Source organism: Leptopilina boulardi, unplaced genomic scaffold, assembly GCF_019393585.1.
Source record: "Leptopilina boulardi isolate dan_hultmark-lab unplaced genomic scaffold, ZJU_Lbou_2.1 LbouV2_266, whole genome shotgun sequence".
Lineage (NCBI taxonomy): Eukaryota > Metazoa > Arthropoda > Insecta > Hymenoptera > Figitidae > Leptopilina > Leptopilina boulardi.
Window position 1 is genome coordinate 377,584 of NW_026137825.1, and position 26,860 is coordinate 404,443.

At 27.5% G+C, this 26,860-nt stretch overlaps 1 protein-coding gene across 1 annotated transcript in view; it reads left to right on the plus strand.

Moving 5' to 3' along the window:
* Positions 1–26,860, plus strand: part of LOC127281420 (homeobox protein Nkx-2.4) — a 43,992-nt gene that overhangs the window by 8,091 nt on the left and 9,041 nt on the right. Inside the window, exons 2-3 of the mRNA XM_051305127.1 lie at positions 2,107–2,387; positions 21,316–21,402. Coding sequence (XP_051161084.1) covers positions 2,107–2,387; positions 21,316–21,402 — 368 coding nt within the window. The remainder of the gene's footprint in view (positions 1–2,106; positions 2,388–21,315; positions 21,403–26,860) is intronic.

The following is a 26,860-nucleotide window of genomic DNA, read 5'->3' on the forward strand; positions in this document are numbered from 1 at the left end:
AATAATTATAACTCTAAATTTCGACTCAGGATAAGAATTTACGTGCAGATAAAATAATATATATATATATGTAAAATAAGACATGATGGGCATGTTGGCTTCCGAGAGAGTATATATATATATATATATAATATAAATAATCCGTTAAAACGTGATGAGCCTTCTTGAAAAAATATTTGACTGGTTACAAAATATAGACATGGTCTTTATATTATAATATATTACCTTCTACCTATAATGCAAAGATCGCAGAACAAAGGTAAAGTCAGTTTTCGCTCTCGCAGATATATATATTTGCTAAGCTAATTTTAATGCTTCTCACCGACGAGGAGAGCCCAGGAAAGCCTCCTTTATTGATTCTCTAAATACCGCGCGCACTTTAAGTGGTTTTCGTAATATATATATATATATATAACGAATGGAAAATTTTTCCTTCTTAGTTTAATTAATTAAATTCAATTGTAAATTAGTTTATATTCTAAATTTAAAAACTCCTATGAACTAAAAAACTTTGAAGAAACGTTTTAAAGAAAGGGACCTTATATATAGAAACAAAACGCCAACCCCTATGATTTTCCATTTTAAGGGTTAATTGTTTAATAAAAGGCTTGCAAATATTAGAATTATTAAAATTTTACCTTAATTTTGAGGTTATGTTCGTTTCTTGGTTAAGGGAATTTATAAAGATATCCTTGAATTTTAAAGGTTAGACTGTAAAAAGAATAAAGTTTATACTAAAAACAGTACCGATTTTAGGTATATCAAAATAGAACCAAATGACAATTTAGTACCTGAAGTTGGTATTAAATTAATACCTTTCTTTTTACAGTGTATGTATAACCTATGACCTTGAATTTTGAGGTTATGTTTGATCTATGATTTTGAATCCTGAAGACCTAGGACCTTGAATTTTGAAGTTATGTTCGCTTTAATACTATAAAAATAGGGTATAGATATATGGGTCATTCCACGTCAATTCGCCTGTGGGTTTGAGGTTAAAATCAAAACTAAAATACTAATATAGGTATATTTATATATATATATATATATATATATATATATATATGGGTCATTCCATATCAATGAGTATCCATTGTACTTACTATATGTCAAAACATAGGTCTTAGGATGGTTATACTCTTGAAGTGGAATGATCCATAAAAATTAAATATAGATTTCAAGTGCTAGAAAATGATGTATATTTGATTTTTCCGAGATTCATAATTTTTTTGTTTTGCTTTTGATATATTCATCTCTCGCGCACTTGTCTCTACGATGACAGAGGGTGAATAAACATATTCCCCGTGCTCTTTAAACGAAAATTCTGAATATGGGACCTCCCGTAATATTGAATGACGATGCATTTTCGCGCGTCTAAACTATTCCCATTGTCCATAAAGTCCTCTATACTTGTCTCTGTCCATCTTTCTGCATATATATATATATATATATATATATTGCTGACAAGGGTCTCTCTTCGATGAGTTTCGGTAGCTTCGATTTCTCAGTCAGTTGTTAAATTACACGTATTTTAAACTCAAGTATATCTACATTCTTAAACGTCAAGCCCTCTTCAAACTCCGCATACCATATATATATATATATATATACAATATTTTATTTTTGGAAAAGAAAATATTCTCCATTTAAGAGGATGTTATTTTGATGCAACTTTTCCTCTGCATCAAAAGATTCACTCTCAATTTAAAAGTATATTTAACGTAATTTAAGAATATTTCTCACCTATTTAAGAATTATTCTTAAATACACAGAAAATTAAAAGGTATTAAAATAAGTTGCAACGCTTCTTATTTTAATCCAATTTTGCTTATTTTAATACCAAAATGGACTAAAATAAGCAAAATTTGATTAAAATAAGAAGCGTTGCAACTTATTTTAATACCTTTTAATTTTCTGTGTATATATTTCCCAATGCATTTTATTTACTGGAATAAGAATATGCTTGGAAAATATTCTTAAATTTAGAATTTATAGTTTTCACAGAGAATTCAAAATTATCATCTCTGTATATAATTATAAAAATTGATTATATATATATAATCGAGCCTAAAGAATAATTAAGAATGTTTTAAATATGTTTTGCAGTTTCGCGACTGATGGGTGCCGGTTCAAATATGGCCGGTTGTTCGGTGGGTCAGTCAATGGGCGATATGACAAAATCATCAGGAATGGGCGTCGGCGTTGGTGTTGGCGTTGGTATGGGCGTCGGTGCCATGCAATTTCCTCTTGCTCAGAGAAGAAAACGACGTGTCCTCTTCACTCAGGCCCAGGTCTATGAATTGGAGAGGCGATTCAAGCAACAAAAATACCTCAGCGCACCCGAAAGGGAACATTTAGCTTCTCTCATTCATCTTACACCTACTCAAGTAAGTTATTTGCATGTATATATATAAATATATATATATATTTATATATTTATAAATCTTTATAAGACAGTTATAATGGTTACTATATTATTGGATGTAAAAATTTTCGTTTTTTTTTTAATTTTAAACTCTAAAAGATGACTTTTGGACTCAAAACAATAAGGATGTAAGAAGAAGAGAAGTGGCGTTTCAACAAAAAAGGGTTGTTTTATATTAATGATGAATAACAAATAATATTAACAAAAACAGACTATATACTTTTTTGAAGTATTTTTTGACTTATTGCTGAATCTGAATTTGACCTTAGAAATAACTTAGCACGTGAGGTTATCGATATTGTAACCTAAAAGTGCAAAAAGGGCGTTTTTTGACCATATATATATAGTTTCACGTACGAATAGGGAGTTTGCATTAAAATTTTTTTTAATTTTAATCGATAGATTAGGTCTAATTTATATAACAAATTTTTTTTTAAATAATTTTTTAATCAAAAATAAGCATATAATTAAATAATAATAGTTTATATTATTTTAAAACATCGAAAACGGTCCGGAAAGAGCCGAGTCTTACCGAACAGAATGTGACGTATGTAGTGCCCAAATATTGCTGCTGTCATGAACTGTTTGTGAATAACCTAATGGAACGAAAGTTTTTTCTGGAAATTTTTATGAAATGGAGAAAATCAAGAGATATAAAACGTGTTTTGTGCCAAATTGTCTTAGTACAACAATTAAAACACCCGGAAAATTGTTTTTTACTGTGCCACAGAAAGAAGATATTAGGAGACAATGGTTTCAAGTTGCAAAACGAAATGATAATAATATGTTATCGATGAATTCAAAATTTTTTTTTTGTCAAGATCACTTCAATGTGAATATTTACATTGAAATAATTTAAAATTAAACTAGTTATAAATTATATTTTTAGACATGCAAAGTTAAAAAAACTTTCAAATGTCACTATATAATGTAAATAAAAGTAGTCAACATAACCTAAAAATAAAAAATTTTAAACCTCAAAATATTTTTATCACTTATTCATTGTAGTTGAAGGATGATATGGATAATTACAATAATAATACAATAATAATTACAATAATAAATAAACACAATAAATCACTTATTTTTACTTAAAAAAAATAAAATAATTTGAAAACAGCGAACGCATATATTAGTAAACACAGATCACACATGGATCATGTAGCAGACGATGCGACAGTAGACACTTATGACGTCACGTCCCAGCACCAATAAAAATCGTTTTCTTTCAGTATAAATAGTTTCAACTTTTAAATAAAAATTTTAATATGTAAAATTTAAAAAAAATTAAAACTTTCAACACTAATATATTTTAAAATACCTATATTTACGATTTTATAAAAAAAAAACGTAACATTTTTTTTATGCAAACTCCCTATTCGCAGAAAATTAAAAGGCATTAAAATAAGCTACAACGCTTATTATTTTAATCCAATTTTGCTTATTTTAATCCATTTTGGTATAAAAATAAGCAAAATTGGATTAAAATAATAAGCGTTGCAGCTTATTTTAATGCCTTTTAATTTTCTGTGTTCTGACTAATTATAATCATCAGTTATTAAATCCCTAATCGACCAATAGTGAGCGTGATTAAAATGGTTCTAATCACTATAATTAATTCTTAATCCAAGTTGGTGAAACTATATAGTGTTAATTTATATTCTCTAAATGACAGAATATCAATATATATATAATATTCTGAATGAGAACACGAAAAAATAATTCCCATTGATGATGACTTGGATTATAAAACTTTTTCTTTTTCTCATTTAAAAAAAATGGCTGCGGATCTTTTATGTATATGAATATTAAATTTTGTTTGGATAGGATCTGACATTTCAAATATTATATTGTAAAATACAGAATCAATTGGAAGAAACGCTGCGATGACCTTGGGAATGACAATCATTAATACAAGTTCCTGTCATCTATATATATAATAGTATATGTAGTCATTATAATATAATATGCGAATCAATGAATCTTTATTTTGAGATGATGATCGCATAGTCTTTTTTTAAGAAGGGGTCAGAGTTTAAAGTCTCGAATATAATCGCACATTGAAAAAGAGAGACGCGCGGAGAGATCCAACCGTGATGAATCGAGTCAGTAGCAGTCTGGCAACAATAAATAATTGTTCATACAAATCATTGGCCGCATCCTGCGTTCGTCAAACATATATAGATACCCCTTTTGTCTGTCTGCCTTTCGTCTGCACGCTCATTTAAATATATTTTACAATACAAAAAAAACATTATTTTTCCATTTAAATATCGCTTCACCAAAAATACATATATAAAAATCGAATTTTTCGAAATATTAATATACTTTGAATTATACTTCAAATTGTAATGTTAAGTATATGGTTTTTTAAAAGAGTCGTATAGTAGTAGTAAAAAGTAGGTTTTTAAAAAATTGAATGGAAGTAGTATAACTGTTATCATAGTAACTAATGACACAGTAACTAATGCCATAGTAACTATAACTGTTATCATATAGTAACTAATGCCACACAGTAACTAATGCCATAGTATAACTATAACTGTTATCATAGTAACTAAAGCCACAGTAACTAATGCCACAGTAACTAATGCCACAGTAACTAATGCCACAGTAACTAATGCCACAGTAACTAATGCCACAGTAACTAATGCCACAGTAACTAATGCCACAGTAACTAATGCCACAGTAACTAATGCCACAGTAACTAATGCCACAGTAACTAATGCCACAGTAACTAATGCCACAGTAACTAATGCCACAGTAACTAATGCCACAGTAACTAATGCCACAGTAACTAATGCCACAGTAACTAATGCCACAGTAACTAATGCCACAGTAACTAATGCCACAGTAACTAATGCCACAGTAACTAATGCCACAGTAACTAATGCCACAGTAACTAATGCCACAGTAACTAATGCCACAGTAACTAATGCCACAGTAACTAATGCCACAGTAACTAATGCCACAGTAACTAATGCCACAGTAACTAATGCCACAGTAACTAATGCCACAGTAACTAATGACACAGTAACTAATGACACAGTAACTAATGCCACAGTAACTAATGCCACAGTAACTAATGCCACAGTAACTAATGCCACAGTAACTAATGCCACAGTAACTAATGCCATATAGTAAATAATGCCACAGTGACGAATGCAATTGTATAACTAATGCCATATAGTAACTATATAGTAGGATGGCAAAAATGGCAAAATTTGCTTTTTTTATCAGCTCTACTAGCACACCACCTCCTTATGGTTATAAACTTGACTGCAACGAGAAGACGCACTCGTGACGCGAAAGAGAGCGTTCGAGTGCGCTCTATAAGTCTCAAGTATTACGATCCCCGCGCGCGCAGTAGTACACTCAGTGTTATATATATATATGTATACTCGTTCGTATCCGTTACATCGATGGCTCATTAATTCAGATTTGATCCTTGACCTCACTTTATAGCTCTCGTTTCAATTTCTTCTGTGGGATTTCCCAATTTTTTTTCTACTTAATCATCGAGAAAACCTGGATAATTATCAACTCTTCTAATTACTAATAGTGCTCATATTTTTGATGACACTGCAAAATTTTAATGTTCCTCTTAATTCCATGTACATCAAGAATATATAATTCGCATATTGTTATATATTCATATTCTAATAATTTCTCTATTCTTGGAATAAGAAATTTATTAAAAAAAATATTCGGAAAATAATTTAAAATGCTGTTTTTTGCTATTTGGTGCGTAATCATGAATCTACTTTTGAAAAAACAATTAGGGGATATGATATCTTTAACAGCATCTGGATGTCGGAATTTTTATTTGCTCGAATTTTCATTATAATAGGCATTTTAAAGAATATTTATTATGGTTAGAATTTTCTTTCAAATGAATTTTCATTTGTTCGAATTATTATTTGATATAATTTCCCATATAACCGCTTTGTCATATACTACAGAATTTTTATACTTAACCGAAAAATCATTTAACAGAATTTCTAATTTATAGAATTTTCATTTGTCCGAACAATCGATTTTGGCGCGATTTTTAAAATCATAAACCAATAGAAAATTATCCATAAAATTTTGATTGGTTGATTTTAAAAATCGCCCCAAAATCGATTGTTTCTTCGCCGTCATTTGCAATTTCGGACAAATGAAAATTCTATCAATTATAGAAATTCTGTTAAATAATGATTTTTCGGTTAAATAAAAAATTCTTTATAGTATAAAAAATCGGTTATATGGGAAATTATATCAAATAATAATTCGAACAAATGAAAATTCATCTGAAAGAAAATTCTATGCAATAAAATTCTATATCCAATAGAAATTCTTTAAAATGCCTATTATGTTAAATGAAAATTCGTAGAAATAAAAATTCTGCGAAGAGAATTTTCGGTTATATAAAAATTCTGTAATATATAGAAAATCTTTTTGATGAAAATTCTGCAAAATATACTAATTTGAACAAATGAAAATTCGGCTCAAAAATACAAATGAAATTCCTTAAAATGAAAATTCTAAGTAATGCGATTTTTACGAGTTTTTTTTAACATATAACCATATGCGTCCCAAATTATAATACTATATATGTATATAGGAATTTATTTCTAAAGAAAAATTTATTATATATATAGTATAGGCATAATAGCAACAATACTACTAATACAACGATAATAATAATGATAGTAATAATAATAATAATAATAACAATAATGATAATAATAGTGACGATAGTGAATAAAAATACATCCTTGATGGGTATGAATTGGAGAACATGTAACGCACGCCATGTTTGCGCGCGTGGTAGAAAATCTGCTCCTCTCTTTATTGTCATATATAGTATGTGTCAGTTTTTTTTTATATATATATATAGGTGTATATATAATGTATATATGCCTCGGTGGTATGTACTCTCTTCACACGAGACACAGATGCGGCCCTCCATTTTACGTTCGCATTGTTACATTTAAGTGCAGCCCCTATTGTTGCCGCCTGGCCACTCCTGGCATTGTTACTTGCACTGTTATTATTATTGCTACTGTTGCCTCGACGAACATATATATATATATATATAGTGCGCGGGGAGAAGACCTGGTTAGGAAACTATCGCCAGCTGTTGGCCGGGACATATCGTATATACATATATTAGGGGCAAATTACTCTGCAAACTAAAAATGCCGCCCGCTCCGGCATCATCGCATCATATATGGCGGATGATAATCGTTACCAATACGTTACGTTACATATTTTAATGCGTTGAACACGAATCTAAATTGTTTGATTTGCTATACATCACGTCAGGATTTTGTTCTAACCTCAAAAAACATGTCTAATCAATATATATATACTCAAAATTTTGGGGTCGCTGATTAAACTTTTTTTTTGGATCTTTTACTGTTTTTTTTCACGCATTAGAGATATAAATGTATGTTCACCCTGATTCTCGAAGAAGGTTCGTTTTGTGCCAAATGCTTCCCTCGGTAGGAAAATAATGTTGTGTGCACAAGCATCCCCCGTGCTAACACTTTTTTTTTCTCTCTTATATTCTCTCTCCTCTCTCTCTCTCTCTCTCTCTCTGGCTCTTTTGCCATACACAGCTCTCGGCTCGTATATACATATATAATTTTGTGTACCTGCAGAGTATGAGGTCGTTCAGAAGGATTCCATTCGCTTGAAATTTGCTCGCTCGAACAAAGATTGAGACTTTAATGCTGTTTGCAAAAGCCGACGGGCCTGCTCTCTCTCTCTCTCCGCATTTGCAATCTTATCTCACATTATCCTGCATAAACGTCGCGTCGCCTCCCTCTTATATATACCAAAAAGAAAAATATTTAAAAAGACTGAGAAGCTATATATGAAATTTTATTTTCATTTTTGTATATTACTTTAAAATTTAATAATAAAAACGTGGTAACTTAAACGAAAATCATTATTTTTAAATTCAAAATCTGTAATTTGCATCTAAATTGCACGCAGTCGCAGAAAATTTTTTTAAAAAAAGTTCTGATCTAGGGGTAAAACTACTGAATATATTTTTGGGGTTTGAATCTGAGTTATACACAGAAAATTAAAAGGCATTAAAATAAGGGGCCGTCCATAAACTACGTTATACCACTTCTTCATTCTTTTTAGACCCCCTCCCCCCCTCGTTACCATTGCGTTAAATGCATTTTTTTTAGATTTTTTGACCCCCTCCCCCCCTAAAATAGGTAACGTAGTTTATGGACGGCTCACTGTAAAACGAGAGGTATTAATTTAATACCATAACTTTAGGTACTAAATTGCCTTTTGGTTCTATTTTAATACCTAAATTCGGTACTATTTTAGTACCTTCTTTTTATACAGTGCTGCAACGCTTATTATTTTAATCCAATTTTGCTTATTTTAATCCATTTTGGTATTAAAATAAGCAAAATTTGATTAAAATATAATAAGCGTTGCAGCTTATTTTAATGCCTTTTAATAATCACATATCGGATCAGGATTTTGACATAACCTCAAAAAACCCTAAAAAGCCATGAATCCAGCAAAACAAATTTCTTTCTGGGGTATAATATATATATATATGTTTTTGGAGCCGCCTGAATCCAAATTCAAGGCCCATTTAACCCTATCAGTTAAGGATTCTGACATAACCTTGAAAAAAAAACACATTAGAAACATTTTTTTTTTTGAGGTTATGACAGAATTCTGAAGTGATGGGGTTAAATGGGCCTTGGGCCAGACCCCCGTAGGTAAGAAAAACTTTTTTTTTTTACTGAATTCGTATTAGGGTTTTTTGAGGTTATGTCAAAATCCTAATCTGATGGTAATTTTTAAACAGGATTATAGCAGATTCGAATTTTCTTTTTTTGTTAATATTATTTATTATTCATCATTAATATTAAATACTTTTGTTGAAAACTCTTCTTCTTCTTTCGTGGTCCATATAGTAATCTTAAAACAAAAACGCAACGATTTATAAATTAAAAATAATATCGCCTATATATATAATTTATACAAAGTTTATAGATACATTTTTTTTAAATACAATTTATTTAAACAAATATATAATTTTCAAGTTCCATGTATTATATATAAAAAATGGCTCATTTTGTTACAAAGAAAAAAAAATGCAGAGAGTAATGGCGATGAAGATTTCTCCTCATCGTCATATATATATATATATATACATATATTTCTCTTCCTTTTTTGAGACATAAAATGTTCCGTTATTGAAAGCTGAAAACCTCGTGATTGCAATCAGGTCTCTTTCGCTCACTTCCGTGCTTGAGAAATCATTGATCCAAACGACGCGACGCGTATATCTACTCTGCTTTTTCGCTATATGTACGTACACAGCAATACATATATATATATATATATATATATATATATATATATATATATATATATATATATACGAGTGCGACGAGAACGGAGATTTTTAGAGGTCCGGGATTCATCGACTTCCGTTCGCGAAGAATGCCACTTGAATGTCAACCGTGCTCTCGAGAACGAGAACGACGAGGAGTCACGAGGCATATTATAGCCTCGGTTCTTCCTAGAACACTCAATTTTTTTTTTTTTTTTCTTTTTGCTCTACAAACTTATAAAGCTACTGATTACAAAAGACAAAAGAATAATTTTCTAATTATAAAGCTCAGCAGAAAAAAAATGAGAATAATACGTATATATTAAGAGAGGCTGATGTATTTTATGATACCAATTATTATTTATTGTTGGTAACATATTTGAGAATAATAATAATAATAATTGGTATCCATTTTATGACATAAAATACCTTACTCTCTAAATCTGAATTAGTAAAAATGTTTACTAATTTGAATTAGTGACTCACTTTTTGCTTCTGAATTATAGTAAAATTGTACTAATTATTAGTAACTTTTACTAACAATTAGTAACTTTTACTAACAATTAGTAAAATTTTTACTAATTCAGAAGCAAAAAGTGAGTCACTAATTCAAATTAATAAACATTTTTACTAATTCAGATTTAGAGAGTAGGTAATAAAAAATAAAAGAAGTGGATTCAATTTTATATTATAGAAAAAGGAGACCTTAGAGGCAAAAAATTTTTAGGTTATGTTTACTGATAGTTTTAGCTATAAACGCGTTCGTTTTTAAATTTTGTAAAATCAAAATCAGTTTCTGTGGATAATTTTGGATCTAATTTAGTATATGTGTTTCTCGTTCTGTTTATTTTTAAAGCCGCAAAAATCAAAAAGATAACCTAAAATTTTTGTCACTTACTATGTTTTTCCGCTGTAGGGCAATGTGTATTTACTATTGCCCTACAACGGAAAAAGATACGTAAGTGCGATATGTAACTATATATGTATACGTGTCACTTATATACTATATATGTATTTTGCCTGTAGAGCAGTTTATACTTATCTATTGCCCTACAGCGGAAAAACACAGTAAGTGACACGCACGTATATCACATATCACTTAGGTATGTTTTTACGTTGTAGGACAGTAGTAAATACACACTGCCCTACAGCGAAAAAATAACAGTAAGTGACAACTTACATTAAAAATATACACTACCCTGCAGCGAAAAAACATATATACGTAAGTGACAAAAATTTTTAGGCTACGTCAGATATAAACAAATAAACATAACCTTAAAAAAATTTAAATTAGCCTTAAACGACCTAAATTCTACAGCATATATATATATATATATATATATATATATATATATATATATATTAAAGAAACTAGCTGTTGTTTATTAAATAAACATAACCTCAAAACATTTAAAATAAAAAAAAAAATGAAAAATCTAAGGTTGTTTTTTCATTTCTTTTGGTCTTAAATATTTTGAGGTTATAATTTAATATAAATATATAGTAAAAAGGAAAATTTTTGGAAAAAATTTGTATATATATATATATATATATATATGCAATTGATGTGTATATCGCACATATATATATATATAGTATATACGCACGAGGGGAATGCAAATTTGTGGAACGTTTAAATGAGCATGAGATGCCTGATGTTTGCCATAAAAGTTGCAATGTATGCACCCTCGCGTATTTCTCGTTGCATATATATATCTCATCATCTTGCATATACGTGCACACTGCATCGCAACGCATTACCTCGGTTACTGCGGCTATGCATCAGCTCTATTAAAAAAAAAGGGTCTCACCATATATATATACACACACCTATGTTCACATTTTCTTCATGAATATTGTAGACGAATTGGATTCCGCGCGTCGTATATATAGGCAAAGTAAAAAAAAAAGGAAAATGCAATTACGTTTGCCATGTAGCTGCCATGTCGCTTGAAGTAAAATGCCGTAGGTTTTTTTTTATAACGCTCGATTATTCACTAGACGATATGCATATATATATATATTATATTCTAAATTTAAGACTTTTATTTTTGTATTTACATTCAATCACTCCAAAATACTTTCTGTAGCAAGTTTTGCAAAAATCCGTTATGATTTGATAAAGTTATTGAAGGTTTTAATTGTGTAATGCATTTTAATTTTTAACCTGTTTGATTTTTGTATTTATATATGATGCATTATTACATAATAGGTTTATTATCGTATTTTTTTTGAGTTTTTATATAAGTTTAACAATTGCAATACTTTAAATTTATTTTCCCTAAGATTTTTCTGAAATACAGTGGCGTTCGTATTTACCCCGGTATTTTAGGAAAGTTGCAAAGTATCGAGGTAAATACGAACGCTAAGTTTCCTGCGATTGTAATTTATCAAAAATTTTTGCTACCCCATAAAATTGTTCTATGGAAGTAAAGTAACAACTTCATGCACCAAAATACCGGAAGTATTGTCTTTTAAAAGAAAAAACTTATATGTTATTGTTGAAACTTACTAAAAGCGTTCGGATTTACCCCGGCTGACCCTATACTTAAATTTATAGATACCTTTTTTAAGTGTCGTTTACAGTTTTGATAAAAGGGAAAATGTGACTTTCCTTGCTCAAAAAAAGAGAGAAAAACAATTTTTTTTTGTTTTTTTTGAAAGTTTATAAAGAATAAACGAAATGTAAATCCAATAAGAGATGTTTACTTTCTACTATTTATATTTGTCAGGGGTTTTTTTTTATATATAAAATCCTCTATTTTCGATAATCGATATAGCAATAAAAATGTAAAGACAGATAAAATATATATATATATACTAAATGACTGATAAAATTGTAGTAGTCTCAAATTGCAGCATTTGCGTTTCGACAGCTAATCGGAAAGTCATTGCCTTGAATTGAAGCCTCATGGAAAAAATAACAAAAGGGAACTAAAACCGGCGTGTTTGCCCTCGAGCTGCCACTCAGTTGAGTCAACACGCGCCAATTAACAGTAGCCCTAATCATAATTTGACTCTCGTTGATCGCATATATATATATATATATGCACAAAACTCATATTCTTGTCCAACAAGACGCGTTCTATACAATAAAAAGGGTATTAAAAACATCTCTTTATATATATGACAAAAAAAATCTTATTTTGAGAGGAAAATTTACGTTTTGATTGTTTTACACACAAAGAAAATAATTTATTCTTAAATATATAGAGAATATTGGTTTTTGGCACTTTGTTTTAGATTGTAATACAATTTATTCTTAAATTCAGTATAAACTATATATATATATACTAAAAATAAGAATATATTCTAAATACTGATATTCTTAATATAATAATATTTTACTAAATACTAATATTCTTAGTATAAGAATATATTTTTTATATTAAGAATATTAGTATTTAGAATATATTTCTTATACACCGAAAAAAAATCCTCTTGTTTCAAGAGGATTCCTCTTATTTCAATGCATATTTTCCTCTATAGTATATATGCTGCAAAAGGATGTCCTCTAGGTTTAAGAGGATTGTCCTCTATGTAAAATTATTCCTCTTAATTTAAGAAGATACTCTTATTTTAAGAGGAAAATATCATCTTAAAAAGAATTCTGAAATAATAAAAATTGCAATCATCTAATTTGTATATGTCATAGATATAATCTATAAAATTAAAAGGAATAAAATTTGTTATTCCATGATTTACATCTATTTGAGTATAAATAAATTGAAATTGATTTTTTTGAATAAATCAACTAAATCTATATTTTTAATAATATTTTTATGCGCAAAACATATAGTTCATTAAATTTGAAAATTTATTTTAAATAAATTTTCAAATAAAATTAAAATAAATAAAAATCGTAATAAAATAAATTTTTAAATAGCATAACCTCAAAATTATTTAAATTTTCTTAAAAATTACTTTTAAAAATTTCTTTCTTCTTTGCGCATGAGCGACTTTCTATGGGAAATCCTCTTAGAATTTAGAGGAATATTCTTAAACATAGAAGATTATTCTAAATTCTAAGAGTATTATTTTTATTCTAAAAAGATTATTCTGAATATAAGAGGAATCCTCTAAAATATAGTCCTTTTGTTTCGATCCTCTTGAAATTAGAGGAAAATATTCTCATTTAAAGAGTAATACTCTTGTTTTAAGAATAAAATTCAAGAGGATTCTGTAAGAGGAATTTTCCTCTGAATACAAGAATATTTTTTTTTCGGTGTATATTAAGAATATTATAGTATTTAGATAATATATATATTCTTATATTAAGAATATTAGTATTTTAGAATATATTCTTATTTTAAGAAGATATTGAAATTATATTCTTAAATTAAGAATATGGTTTATTTTTTTCATATTGAATTTAGTTTGCCGTTATTTTATATTTGGTCCATCACAGCAGCAGCAACAGCAGCAGAGATATATATATATATGTGTCGAGCATCGAGGCACGTACGTTGCACGGTAGATGATGAGAGAAAATATAAAGCCCCAATGGGCTAACGCCAGGGGGTCCTTGCAAGTTTACTTAACACAGGGAGCTTAACATTAACTGACGATTAACTTGCGGTTAACTTTAAAAGCAGGTAGTTAAATGAAAAACGCCTCCTGAAACTTAAAATATGGTTACGAGAACGACCTATCGACCTGCTGCCCTGCTGGTGGGCCACACTTATTTACATCTATATACTATTCTTTAATAGACCGTAAAATCCGACAATATAAACAACCTGCGCTTCATTTCTTTATATACTATATATACACACACACACCATTTGTTTAAAGTCCCTTAAAAAGTATAATTGGACTTGACCACAATTTTCGGTTTCTTTTTTTTTTTAACAATGACGATTTTTAAATTATACTCTAAATTTAAGAATATTTACTTATCGTTTATTTAAGAATATTATACCTTTGTTTTAAAAAAAAAATTTTCTATGCATTTTATTCTTAAAGTTATAGTATATAACTTATATATATATAATATATATATATAATAATTATATACTCTTAAAACAAGAGTATACTCTTGTTTTAAGAGTACATATTTTATGTACTAGTACTAGTATTTTATGTACTTTAAGAATAAAATGCATAGAAAATATTCTAAATATAGGCGTTGAGAAAATATTCTTAAATTTAGAATATCTTTTATTCTTGTTTGTCTATCTTTATATCTTCTGAAATAGAATATTAAATGAAAACTTTTAATCGAAAAAGAAAAATTATGTAAATATGTATATATTCTTAATTTTAGAATAAATCGTTTGTAAATGTAAGAAGCAATCAATAGATAAATTTCCCTCTCAAAATAAGATTTTTTTGCCTTATTTCTTTACAGTATATATATATACACCAAAGAATTCCTCTTAAATTAAGAGGATATTTTTATACAGTGGAATAAATAATATTCTCTATATTTAAGAATACATTCTAAGTATATTTTTATTCTTAAAATAAGAATAATATTCTCAGATGAGAAATATAAGACTGTATTATTAATACAAATATTAATATTCGTCAATATTCCTCAATTGTGTTTTAAGAGAACCATCCTCTTAAATTGAGAGGAAATAATTTAACAGTATGTGGCCCTCTTCAAACATTGACAAATATACTGAAAAAACGATATTCTAGATTTAAGAATGCATATTTAAATAGGAGCCACGAATATTCCTTATGCACTTATATTGAGTGGAAAATATTCTTACAATAAGAATATTTTACTTATTGTAAGAATATTTTCCACTTATTTTAAGTGCATGAGGAATATTCGGGGCTCCTATTTCAGTATATACGTATTCTTAAAACTAGAATATCTTTTTTTCAGTGTATTAATAAATAATGTACTATCCTCATCAGAGAATAATATTCTTATTTTAAGAATAAAAATATCCATAGAATATATTTCTTAAAATATATAGAAGAAAATCATTTATAAAAATAACCTCTTAATTTCAGAGGAATTCTTTATATGCGTAAATTTTCATTGAAATAAAAGGAATCCTCTAATTTTGAGAATATTTCTTTTTCCCTGGGAGAAAAATTGTTTTTGAGAATTAAAATTTTGTTACAGTTATTATACATTATAATATATTTCGGAAGCATTATTGATTTAATTTTTTATAAAATTCAAAATCAGTGGATTTTGAGATATATTTGAAGGGGATAAATTTTATATTTCATATATATATATATATTCGTGAAAGATCGAGGAAGCTGAGGTAGAATCTGGGGGAGAGAGGACTCTGTTATTTCAAGAAACAAGGACTATCCGTGAGACCATTTGTTCGTATTCGTTTGTCCGTTTGCTTCGTAGCAATGCGCTAAGTAAACATCAGTTGGATGAGATGTCGATGTGTTGAAAAAGAGAGAAAGAGAGAGAGAGAGAGAGAGAGAAAATGAGAAAGAATTGAAAAAAAAGAAGAAAAAAAACCGAATATTTTCATATTGCTCTCAACTTTGAATTGGTGAAAAAAGTATATCATATTCATATATAAGTTTTCAAAAAATTTCCCCTTTTTCCCAAGAAAAACGAAATTTCGGCTTAATTCAGTTATAGCACTAAAAAAATATATATATTCAAATATACACCGAAGAAACGAATCTCTAAATTTAAGAATATCTTCTTTGCGTCTATATATTTAAGAATATTTCCTGTCAATTTTATTCTTAAAGTTAGAATATAATAGTATTTTAATAAATAAAATAAATAAATAAAAATAATAAAATAAAAATAAAATTGAATAAAATTGACGGGAAATATATTATATTTTTAAATATATAGACGCCAAGAAGATATTCTTAAATTTAGAGTTTCTTCTTTATAAGTTTCTACATATATATATATATATATTTTAAAATCAACGAGGTGTAACTTTCTACTTTCTAAAAAAATACTATATAAAAATAATTATTTAATAATTATTATATAGAAAATAATTTTTAACTCCATTAAAAATAAAAGTAATTAATAGTTTACATTGAATGGTATATATATATATATATATATATTATTCGAACAGACTCTGAAGAGATTGTTTCAGTGGGGTGAGATATACGAGAGAAAGTATGTTAAACGAAGCGCAAAGAAATTTTTGTGATGTTTATACAATTGGCCAAAAAAAAGGTTATTATAGTGAGGAGTGAAATTGGCCGAGGTGGCCGGATATATATATAGAGAGAGGGATGAGGGTGATTTTGCGTCAGTCCCCGATGCGGTCGCGTAATGACGTTACGCTAACTTGATCAATCGTCCACTTTAACCCCCTGCCCCACTGTCGAACACAGGATAACAGCTACTCAGAACACGCGACTGACAGCGCATAAATAATGAACCAAACTATAATCCCAAGATTTATCGTCATTTAATAGTCAAAGACAATTTGTCCAATAAGCAGAAAGTTACTTCTAAATAAATATAGAGAAAATTACATTATATATAGTCATAAATATTTTTTTTTAGAAATAAATTATTTTTATTTTTGTGAATAGAAAGTTACTTTTTTAAATAAATTACTTTTTTTTGAAAGTTACTTAAGTGCAGAGATTTACGTTTGTATAAATACTTACTTAATAGATAGTTAAGTAATTTTTACAAAAAGTAACTTTCTATACTTAATATTAATTTTCTATAACACTTAATAAAAATAACTATACCTAAAAGTAATTTTCTATACAAAAGTAACTTTCTACAAAAAAAGTAACTCTATATTTCCGTAATTTTCTACAAACAGTACCTTTCTACTCAAAAGTAACTCTCTATACTTAAGTAACTTTCTACTGAAAAGTAACTCTATATTTAAGTAATTTTCTACACAAAGGTAACTTTCTACAAAAAAGTAACTCTATATTTCCGTAATTTTCTACAAACAGTAACTTTCTACTCAAAAGTAACTCTCTATATTTAAGTAACTTTCTACTCAAAAGTAACTCTCTATATATTTAAGTAACTTTCTACTCAAAAGTAACTCTCTATATTTAAGTAACTTTCTACGAGAAGTAACTCCAAATACATAAGTAACTTTCTACGAAAAGTAACTCCATATACATAAGTAACTTTCTACTTAAAGTTTACTCTATATGGGTATAAAGTTACTTTTTGTAAAAAATACTTATAACTATGGTATATATAGAGTTAATATACTTCTTTGTAGAAAGTTACTTAAGTATAGGAGTTACTTTTTGTAGCAAGTTACTTATTTTGAAAGTTACTTAAATATATACATTACTTTTAAGTAGAAAGTTACTTAAGTATAGGAGTTACTTTATGTAGAAAGTTACTTATTTTGAAAGTTACTTAAATATATACATTACTTTTAAGTAGAAAGTTACTTAATTATAGAAGTTACTTTTTGTAGAAAGTTACTTATTTTGAAAGTTACTTAAATATATATACATTACTTTTAAGTAGAAAGTTACTTCAGTATAGGAGTTACTTTTTGGAGAAAGTTACTTAAATACATACATTACTTTTAAGTAGAAAGTTACTTAAGTGTAGAAATTTACTTAAGTATAGGAGTTACTTTTTGTAGAAAGTTACTTATTTTGAAAGTTACTTAAATATATACATTACTTTTAAGTAGAAAGTTACTTAAGTATAGGAGTTACTTTTTGGAGAAAGTTACTTAAATATATATACATTACTTTTAAGTAGAAAAGTTACTTAAGTGTGGAAATTTACTTAAGTGTAGAATAAGTTATTTAAGTGTAGGGAGTTACTTTTGTGTAGAAAGTTACTTTTGATTAAAAGGTATACCAACTGAATAAAATTCTTAAATAAAAAAAATTCCATCAACAATTCTAGTCACTGCATTATAAAAAATTTCATATGCGAAAAAAAATTGTATTTCTTTTTTTTCAATGATTCATTGACGAATAATAGACACTTGTGATTTTGTAGGATATTTGTATATAATATATATATATATAAAAAGCGCTTTTACAGCAATTGAACGCGATTAGGGTATTTGAGTGTGTCAGGATTAGATCAGCATCTGCTTATGACGGGACTTTATATTCTTGTATAATCTCACATTATGCGAGAGATTCACAGGGGCGTTATGATCGTTTTAGCTTGTCGGTACATAACTGAGAAAACAATGCCCGAAGTGTCACACGTTTAAATCTCTCTCTCTATATATATACGCTTTTTGCACCCTTTTCAAACAAATCAGAAATTATATTGTGAGTTTGAGCAAAAATCAAATATATCTACATATAATCATAATAATAATAATAATGATAACGGACAAAAATTCTCGAAAAATGTTTGCGAAAAAATAAATTTTTTAAATATAATAAAACATTTTTTTATGTAACATATTTTTTTTACTGATATATGTAGAAAGTTACTATTAGGCATATGGAAAGTTACTTTTGTGTTTATAAAAAAATACTTTTAAGTAGCCTGACTACTTTGAAATAGAAAATTATTTTTTCTTAACAAATATATATATAGTTACTGCCAAAAATTACTTTCAAGTAGAAAGTTACTAGCGAGTGGAAATTTACTTAAAAAATTGCTTCCAAGTAGAAAGTTACTGCCAAATATTACTTCCAAGTAATATTTTTTCATTCTACTAAGTAGAAAGTTACTAACAAAAATTATTTCCAAGTAGAAAGTTACTTCCAAAAAAATTACTGCCAAAAATTACTTTTAAGTAGAAATTTACTGCCAAAAACTACTTTCAAGTAGAAAGTTACTTCCAAAAATTACTGCAATGTAGTAAACTACTACCGCGAGTAGAAAGTTACTGAGACAAATTACTTTTAAGTAGAAATTTACTGCCAAAAACTACTTCTAAGTAGAAAGTTACTTCCAAAAAAATTACTGCAATATAAGTAGAAAGTTACTGCCAAAAATTACTTTTAAGTAGAAATTTACTACCTCGTAGAAAGTTACTTATATATACAAAAACTTACTGCCAAGTAGAAAGTTACTACAGAGTAGAAAGTTACTTACAAAAAATTACTGCCAAGCAGAAAGTTACTTACAAAAACTTACTGCCAAGTAGAAAGTTACTACAGAGTAGAAAGTTACTGCCAAAAATTACTTTTAAGTAGAAATTTACTACCTCGTAGAAAGTTACTTATATATACAAAAACTTACTGCCAAGTAGAAAGTTACTACAGAGTAGAAAGTTATACTTACAAAAACTTACTGCCAAATAGAAAAGTTACTACAGAGTAGAAAGTTACTTACAAAAAATTACTGCCAAGCAGAAAGTTACTTACAAAAACTTACTGCCAAGTAGAAAGTTACTACAGAGTAGAAAGTTACTGCCAAAAATTACTTTTAAGTAGAAATTTACTACCTCGTAGAAAGTTACTTATATACAAAAACTTACTGCCAAGTAGAAAGTTATTACAGAGTAGAAAGTTACTTACAAAAACTTACTGCCAAGTAGAAAAGTTACTAAAGAGTAGAAAGTTACTTACAAAAAATTACTGCCAAGCAGAAAGTTACTTACAAAAACTTACTGCCAAGTAGAAAGTTACTACAGAGTAGAAAGTTACTGCCAAAAATTACTTTTAAGTAGAAATTTACTACCTCGTAGAAAGTTACTTATATACAAAAACTTACTGCCAAGTAGAAAGTTATTACAGAGTAGAAAGTTACTTACAAAAACTTACTGCCAAGTAGAAAAGTTACTAAAGAGTAGAAAGTTACTTACAAAAAATTACTGCCATGTAGAAAAGTCACTAAATAGTAGAAAGTTACTTACAAAAAATTACTGCCAAGTAGAAAGTTACTACAGTGTAGAAAGTTACTTTAAAAAAGTTACTTATTTGTAAAAATAAAATTACTTTTAAATTTATATGAAATATATAAGGTGTTTCATAAAAAATAAATTTTTTAATCGTGATGCATTTTTTTATTAAGTACACACTTAAATAATCGTTAAACTCAAGAGGAAGATTGTAAGATCTGCGGGGGTCCATATGTTGCACTTTAACCTATACGGTCGAGTGGATGTAACCCACTGGTATATACTCTCTATATATATATAAAGAATCATATAGTAATCTCAGTGAATGTCTTTATGTATTGTGGCTCTTTTGTCGATTGAGTGCAATGAAAGCCCTTTAAGGGAACACAAGGGGCCCGGATTAGCGAACCATGAATCGAGGACTAGTCCTGCGAACCTAAAGTGTCGTCGTATTTATAATATTAAGGTCTTTGGGCATTTTGGCGCTTCACCACAAAATTTCAAACCCCAATCCTTCATATATAAATAACGATTATGGGCTTATTTAAACACCTGAGAAAATTGTTATTGTTATTATTATTATTACATTTTTATTCAATTTATGTTAAAATAATTCATTTTTTTTTCAAAATTTGTTATTTTTTATTAATTTTTGAGAGTAAGGACAAATAATAATTAATAATAATTAGTCCTGTACTTGTAGTGAATTTTTTTTTTAAATAATATAAATAATATAATAATATAATATTTTAATATTGATTAAAAAAATCAATATTATTAATTTTCTTCTTCTTTCTTATTTGCAGGTGAAAATTTGGTTTCAAAATCATCGGTATAAATGTAAACGACAAGCAAAGGAGAAAGCCATGGCCGAGCAAAACGCACAAAATCAGGTAAGATTATCGTATAAATATATATTATTTTTTTTATTATTAAAAAAAAGGTTTAATTGCGAAGAATAATTTTTTTTTGTTGAAATTATTATAAATAAGAGTTTTGATATCGCTTTTATACCTCTTTTTAATTATTATTTTTTTTTTGATTTTGCATAGATAATTACCATATACATATGTAAAAGCGTGCCATGTCTTGATCTAACAATGATTTATTCACCCAAGTTTTTTTTTTAAAGTATTTACTGTATGAAAATGTAACGTAAGGCATGATTATTCTGATGTATCTACTCGCAGATGTCCTTAAATATATTACCGAGCACGTATATATGCCGACGCTCATTCGCGTGAAAGCGCGTCGAATAAATATATATTTTTTGCATTTACATCAAATTTCATTCATGTATTAAAGAGGCGCAGGTTTTTTAAAATTATCAGCCTTTTTTAATCACATTTCGGAGTTCCCAACCGATACCTCTATATATATAGATATATAAAAACTTATCAGAGGGCCTTATTAGTTTTTCTTCAAATTATTATCCAGTAGAAAGTTACTCCAAAACACTATACTCTCCAATTAAAGTTTTACTTTAAAGTAGAAAATTACTATAATGTAGTAAGTTACTTTTAAAGAAAACGTTATTTATAACGAAAAAAGATATTATACTTATAGAAAAAGATTGTGTTAAGTAGAAAAGTTACTTCAAAGTAGAAAGTTACTGTAAAAAATAAATCTACTTTCTTTCTGCTTCGTTATAATATTCTATACATATGGTAAAGTAATTTTTTCTACTTAAAAGTAACATTTTTTTGTGATAAATAACTTCTTTGTTATGTTACTGTCTTTGAAAGTATAACTTTTTACGTGATATTAATTTTCTACTTCAAAGTAAAACTTTCATTGGAGAGAGTATAGATTTTTTTATTTCGAAGTAACTTTCTACTCAGTAGTATAATTATTTCTATATATACATGAAAGTCATGTTTTTTTATGATAAATAACATTTCTTTGAAATTAACTTTCTACATGATAGTATTTTTCTACTTCAAAAGAATAATAATAAAATTACAATCAAATAAATTAAAACTTTTATTAATTATATATTATTTCAACTTTTGGTGGTAATTTTCTACTTATTGTTAGTTTTCTTTTAAATTATTATCAAGTAGAAAGTTACTCCAAAAAACTATACTCTCCAATTAAAGTTCTACTTTAAAGTAGAAAATTACTATAATGTAGAAAGTTACTTTTAAAGAAAACGTTATTTATAACGAAAAAGAAATATTATACTTATAAGTAGAAAAAGATTGTGTTAAGTAGAAAAGTTACTACAAAGTAGAAAGTTACTGTAAAAAATAAATCTACTTTCTTTCTGCTTCGTTATAATATTCTATACATATGGTAAAGTAATTTTTTCTACTTAAAAGTAACATTTTTTTTGTGATAAATAACTTTTGTCTTTGAAAGTATAACTTTTTACATGATATTAATTTTCTACTTCAAAGTAAAACTTTCATTGGAGAGAGTATAGATTTTTTTATTTCGAAGTAACTTTCTACTCAGTATTATAATTATTTCTATATATACATGAAAGTCATGTTTTTTTTATGATAAATAACTTTTCTTTGAAAGTAACTTTCTACATGATATAGTATTTTTTTTACTTCAAAAGAATAATAATAAAATTACAATCAAATAAATTAACATTTTTATTATTTATATATTATTTCAACTTTTGGTGGTAATTTTCTATACTTATTGTCAGTTTTCTTTTAAATTATTATCAAGTAGAAAGTTACTCCAAAAAATAAAATTAATTAAAGTTTTACTTTATAGTAGAAAATTACTATTGTGTAAAAAGTTACTTTTAAAAAAAAATATATAGAACTGTCCCAAAAAATGTTACTTTTAAGTAGATAGTTACTAGGAAGTAAAAAGTTACTCCAAAAATAAATCTAGCTTACTTTTTTGTTATAACTTTCTACTCGGTAGTATAATTTCCTATTTCTTAGTCATTCTTTTTTATACTTAAACGTATACTTAACATTTTTTTAAAAAAGTTACTTTCTGTTTGGAAGTATAAATTTCTACTTGGTAATAATTTTCTTTTTAAAGTTAATATTATCCTTGAAGAGTAATTTTTTTTTTAATGTAACTTTCTACTTTGTTAGAAAATATTATTATTAACTATTTTCTCAATTTGGTATTAATTTTCTACTTATTGTCAGTTTTCCTTTTAAATTATTATCAAGTAGAAAGTTATTTTTAAAGAAAAAGTTATTTGTCACGAAAAATGTTACTTTTAAGTAGAAAGTTACTACAAAGTAACAAAGTTACTACGAAGTAGAAAGTTACTACAAAGTAACAAAGTTACTACGAAGTAGAAAGTTACTCCAAAGTAACAAAGTTACTACGAAGTAGAAAGTTACTACAAAGTAGAAAGTTACTTCAAAAAATAAAATTTTTTTTTCCAATGAAAGTTTTACTTTAAAGTAGAAAGTTATATTTTTAAAGAAAAAGTTATTTGTCACGGAAAATGTTACTTTTAAGTAGAAAGTTACTACAAAGTAACAAAGTTACCACGAAGTAGAAAGTTACTACAAAGTAACAAAGTTACTACGAAGTAGAAAGTTACTCCAAAGTAACAAAGTTACTACGAAGTAGAAAGTTATAAAAGTTAACAAAGTTACTACGAAGTAGAAAGTTACTCCAAAGTAATAAAGTTACTACGAAGTAGAAAGTTACTCCAAAAAATAAATCTACCCTCCTTCTGCTTCGTTGTAATTTTCTATACTGAGTATAGTAATTTTTTCCACTTAAAAGGAACTTCTTTTTTTATGATAAATAACTTTTCCTTGGAAGTATAACTTATATTTCTACACATGATAATAATTTTCTACTTCAAAGTAAAAAAAAACACATTCATTGGATTATTTTTTGAAGTAACTTTCTACTTATAGAGGGCTTTAGTCAGTTTCTCAAGGAAGGAACACTGATATATATAGGGAAACCTGGTCAGTACCACATTAAGCCTCCATTTCAATTTTCTGCATGAATTCAAAAAAATGGACACTTTAGAAATTTGAATGATGATATCGTATTTGTTATATATATATATAGAAAAATTTATATAGAAAAAATTTTGATAGTATTTTTTTTTTTATTTATTTCTTTAGGCATAATATATACAAGATACATATATACCGTATATATATATATGTATACATGCGCGAATGGAAAAGAATAGTATATACATATAAATATAATTTAAATTGTCTAGTGGAGCAAAACTGTTATTATCGATGTCGATCGACGAGGTAATGGCGTAACAATGAGCTCGACATTGTCGCGGTGCAGGCAATACGTAAACAGCATACACAGCATTAATGGAGCTGAAAGTAATCTGTTACCCTGATCTACGTCCCCTTCGTGCTCGAGCGAGCAGCCGCCCCATAATTTACTCGTTAGCTAAAATCTCCGAGAGTATATCCCTCTGCTGCTTCCATTTTCGGTACTGCGCGCCTTGATTTCAATTCAATCCACCATATCCTTTATTTACTCTCTTCCTTTACGCGCAGCCAATTCTGATCTAAAATCCCTGATATATATATATATATACCCTCGCGTTTATTGACCGGAACTTATCAAAATCCGATTTACTTTTTTTCTTTTCTCTTTCTATTTATTTTATACGTCATATAACCATTCTATATGTTTCGAGTGTCTTCTTTTTTTGTAAACAACAATAGCGAAAAGATTATGTTCTATTTTTGTTTTATTTTTTCAATGTGAATTTTGAAAAAAAAATATATTTGACCGAATTTCCATTTGCCCGACGAATATGTGACACTTCATGAGAAAAGGGACCTTAGCTGAAAAAAAAATTTTTAGGTTATGTTTAGTGATAATTTCAGCTTCATTAAACACACATATTTTTATGTTAAACCAAAATCAGTTTTGATTTTGCATTTAAATATAAAGACTTAAAGTTTATATTAACAATTACTGTAGGTATATTTTTAAATCAAAAAACATAACCTAAAATTTTTTGCCTCTAAGGTCCCTATTTTCTCGTGGAGCGTTAAATATATATATTTATTTAGCAGAAAATTGGCACTTTAACTATATAAAATTTAAAAACCGCGCGTGTATATTTATAAATTCCAAAAGGAAAGTTTAAATTTCCCGCTCAATTATCTAATTTACCGACAGAACATAGATTGGATTTAAGAAATAAATTTGCTACATTATTTATATATTATATACGTTATAAAAATTGTTTTATCTTTAATTTTTATCGGAGATTCAATTTTTCTTTAGCAATATTAAAAATATTTGAAATAATTTTTGTATATATATGTATATATATAGTATATATAGATGAAAGGGCCGGAAATGATTTAACACGCGTGTTGAAGTGCGAATAAAGTGGCGTAACGTGTGACGCGCGCGAACCATCACACTTCTATATGGACCGGAATCATCTCATCTTTATCACTGTCAAGAGTGCACGGCCTCTCCACTTACATATAAATTCTATGTTCGTGCCACCGGCAATTCCCTATAATCATCACACATTATCATCTTTTCTCACCTCCAATATATGTTATCATCCAGATTCATTTATATATATATATATATATATATTATTACATATATCATTATTTAATAATTTATTTTATACAATAGAGGTACATTTTCTTTTATCGCAAATTATATATATATATATATATAAATTTTATGCTATTTTATGTATTATATATTTAATATTATTATTATTTTTACTAATATTACTATTACTATCTTTAATTTTACTATTTTTATTACTATTGTTTTTGCTATATTAATTATGTAGGTTTATAGCCTATACATTAAAACTACTTTGACTCTACGTTTAACATATATACCTTAAAACTACTTTGACCCTACGTTTATCCTTCATTAAGACTACTTTATCCCTGCCTAGAAACTACTTCGATCCTACGTTTAACCTACATAAAAACTACTTTGACCCTACATAAAACTACTATGATCCTAAAGTTAACTTATTTTTAATCTAAACTGAAAGTACTTTGACCCTACATAGAAACTAATTTGACTCTACATTGAAACTACTATTACTTCGTTTTAAATACATTAAAACTACTGTATAACCCCATATATATATATAACGTATACATTAAAACTACTTTGACCCTAAAATTAATTTATTCCTAATCTAAATTTAAACTACTTTGACCTAACATAGTAACTACTTTGACCTCGCATAGAAACTATTTTGAATTTATATTAGAAACTACTTTGACCCTACGTTAAACCTACATAAATACTACTTTGATCCTACATAAAAACTACTATGGCCCTAAAATATACTTATTTTTAATCTTATTAGAAACTACTTTGACCCTACATAGAAACCACTTTGACTCTACATTTATACTAGTTTGACCCTAAAGT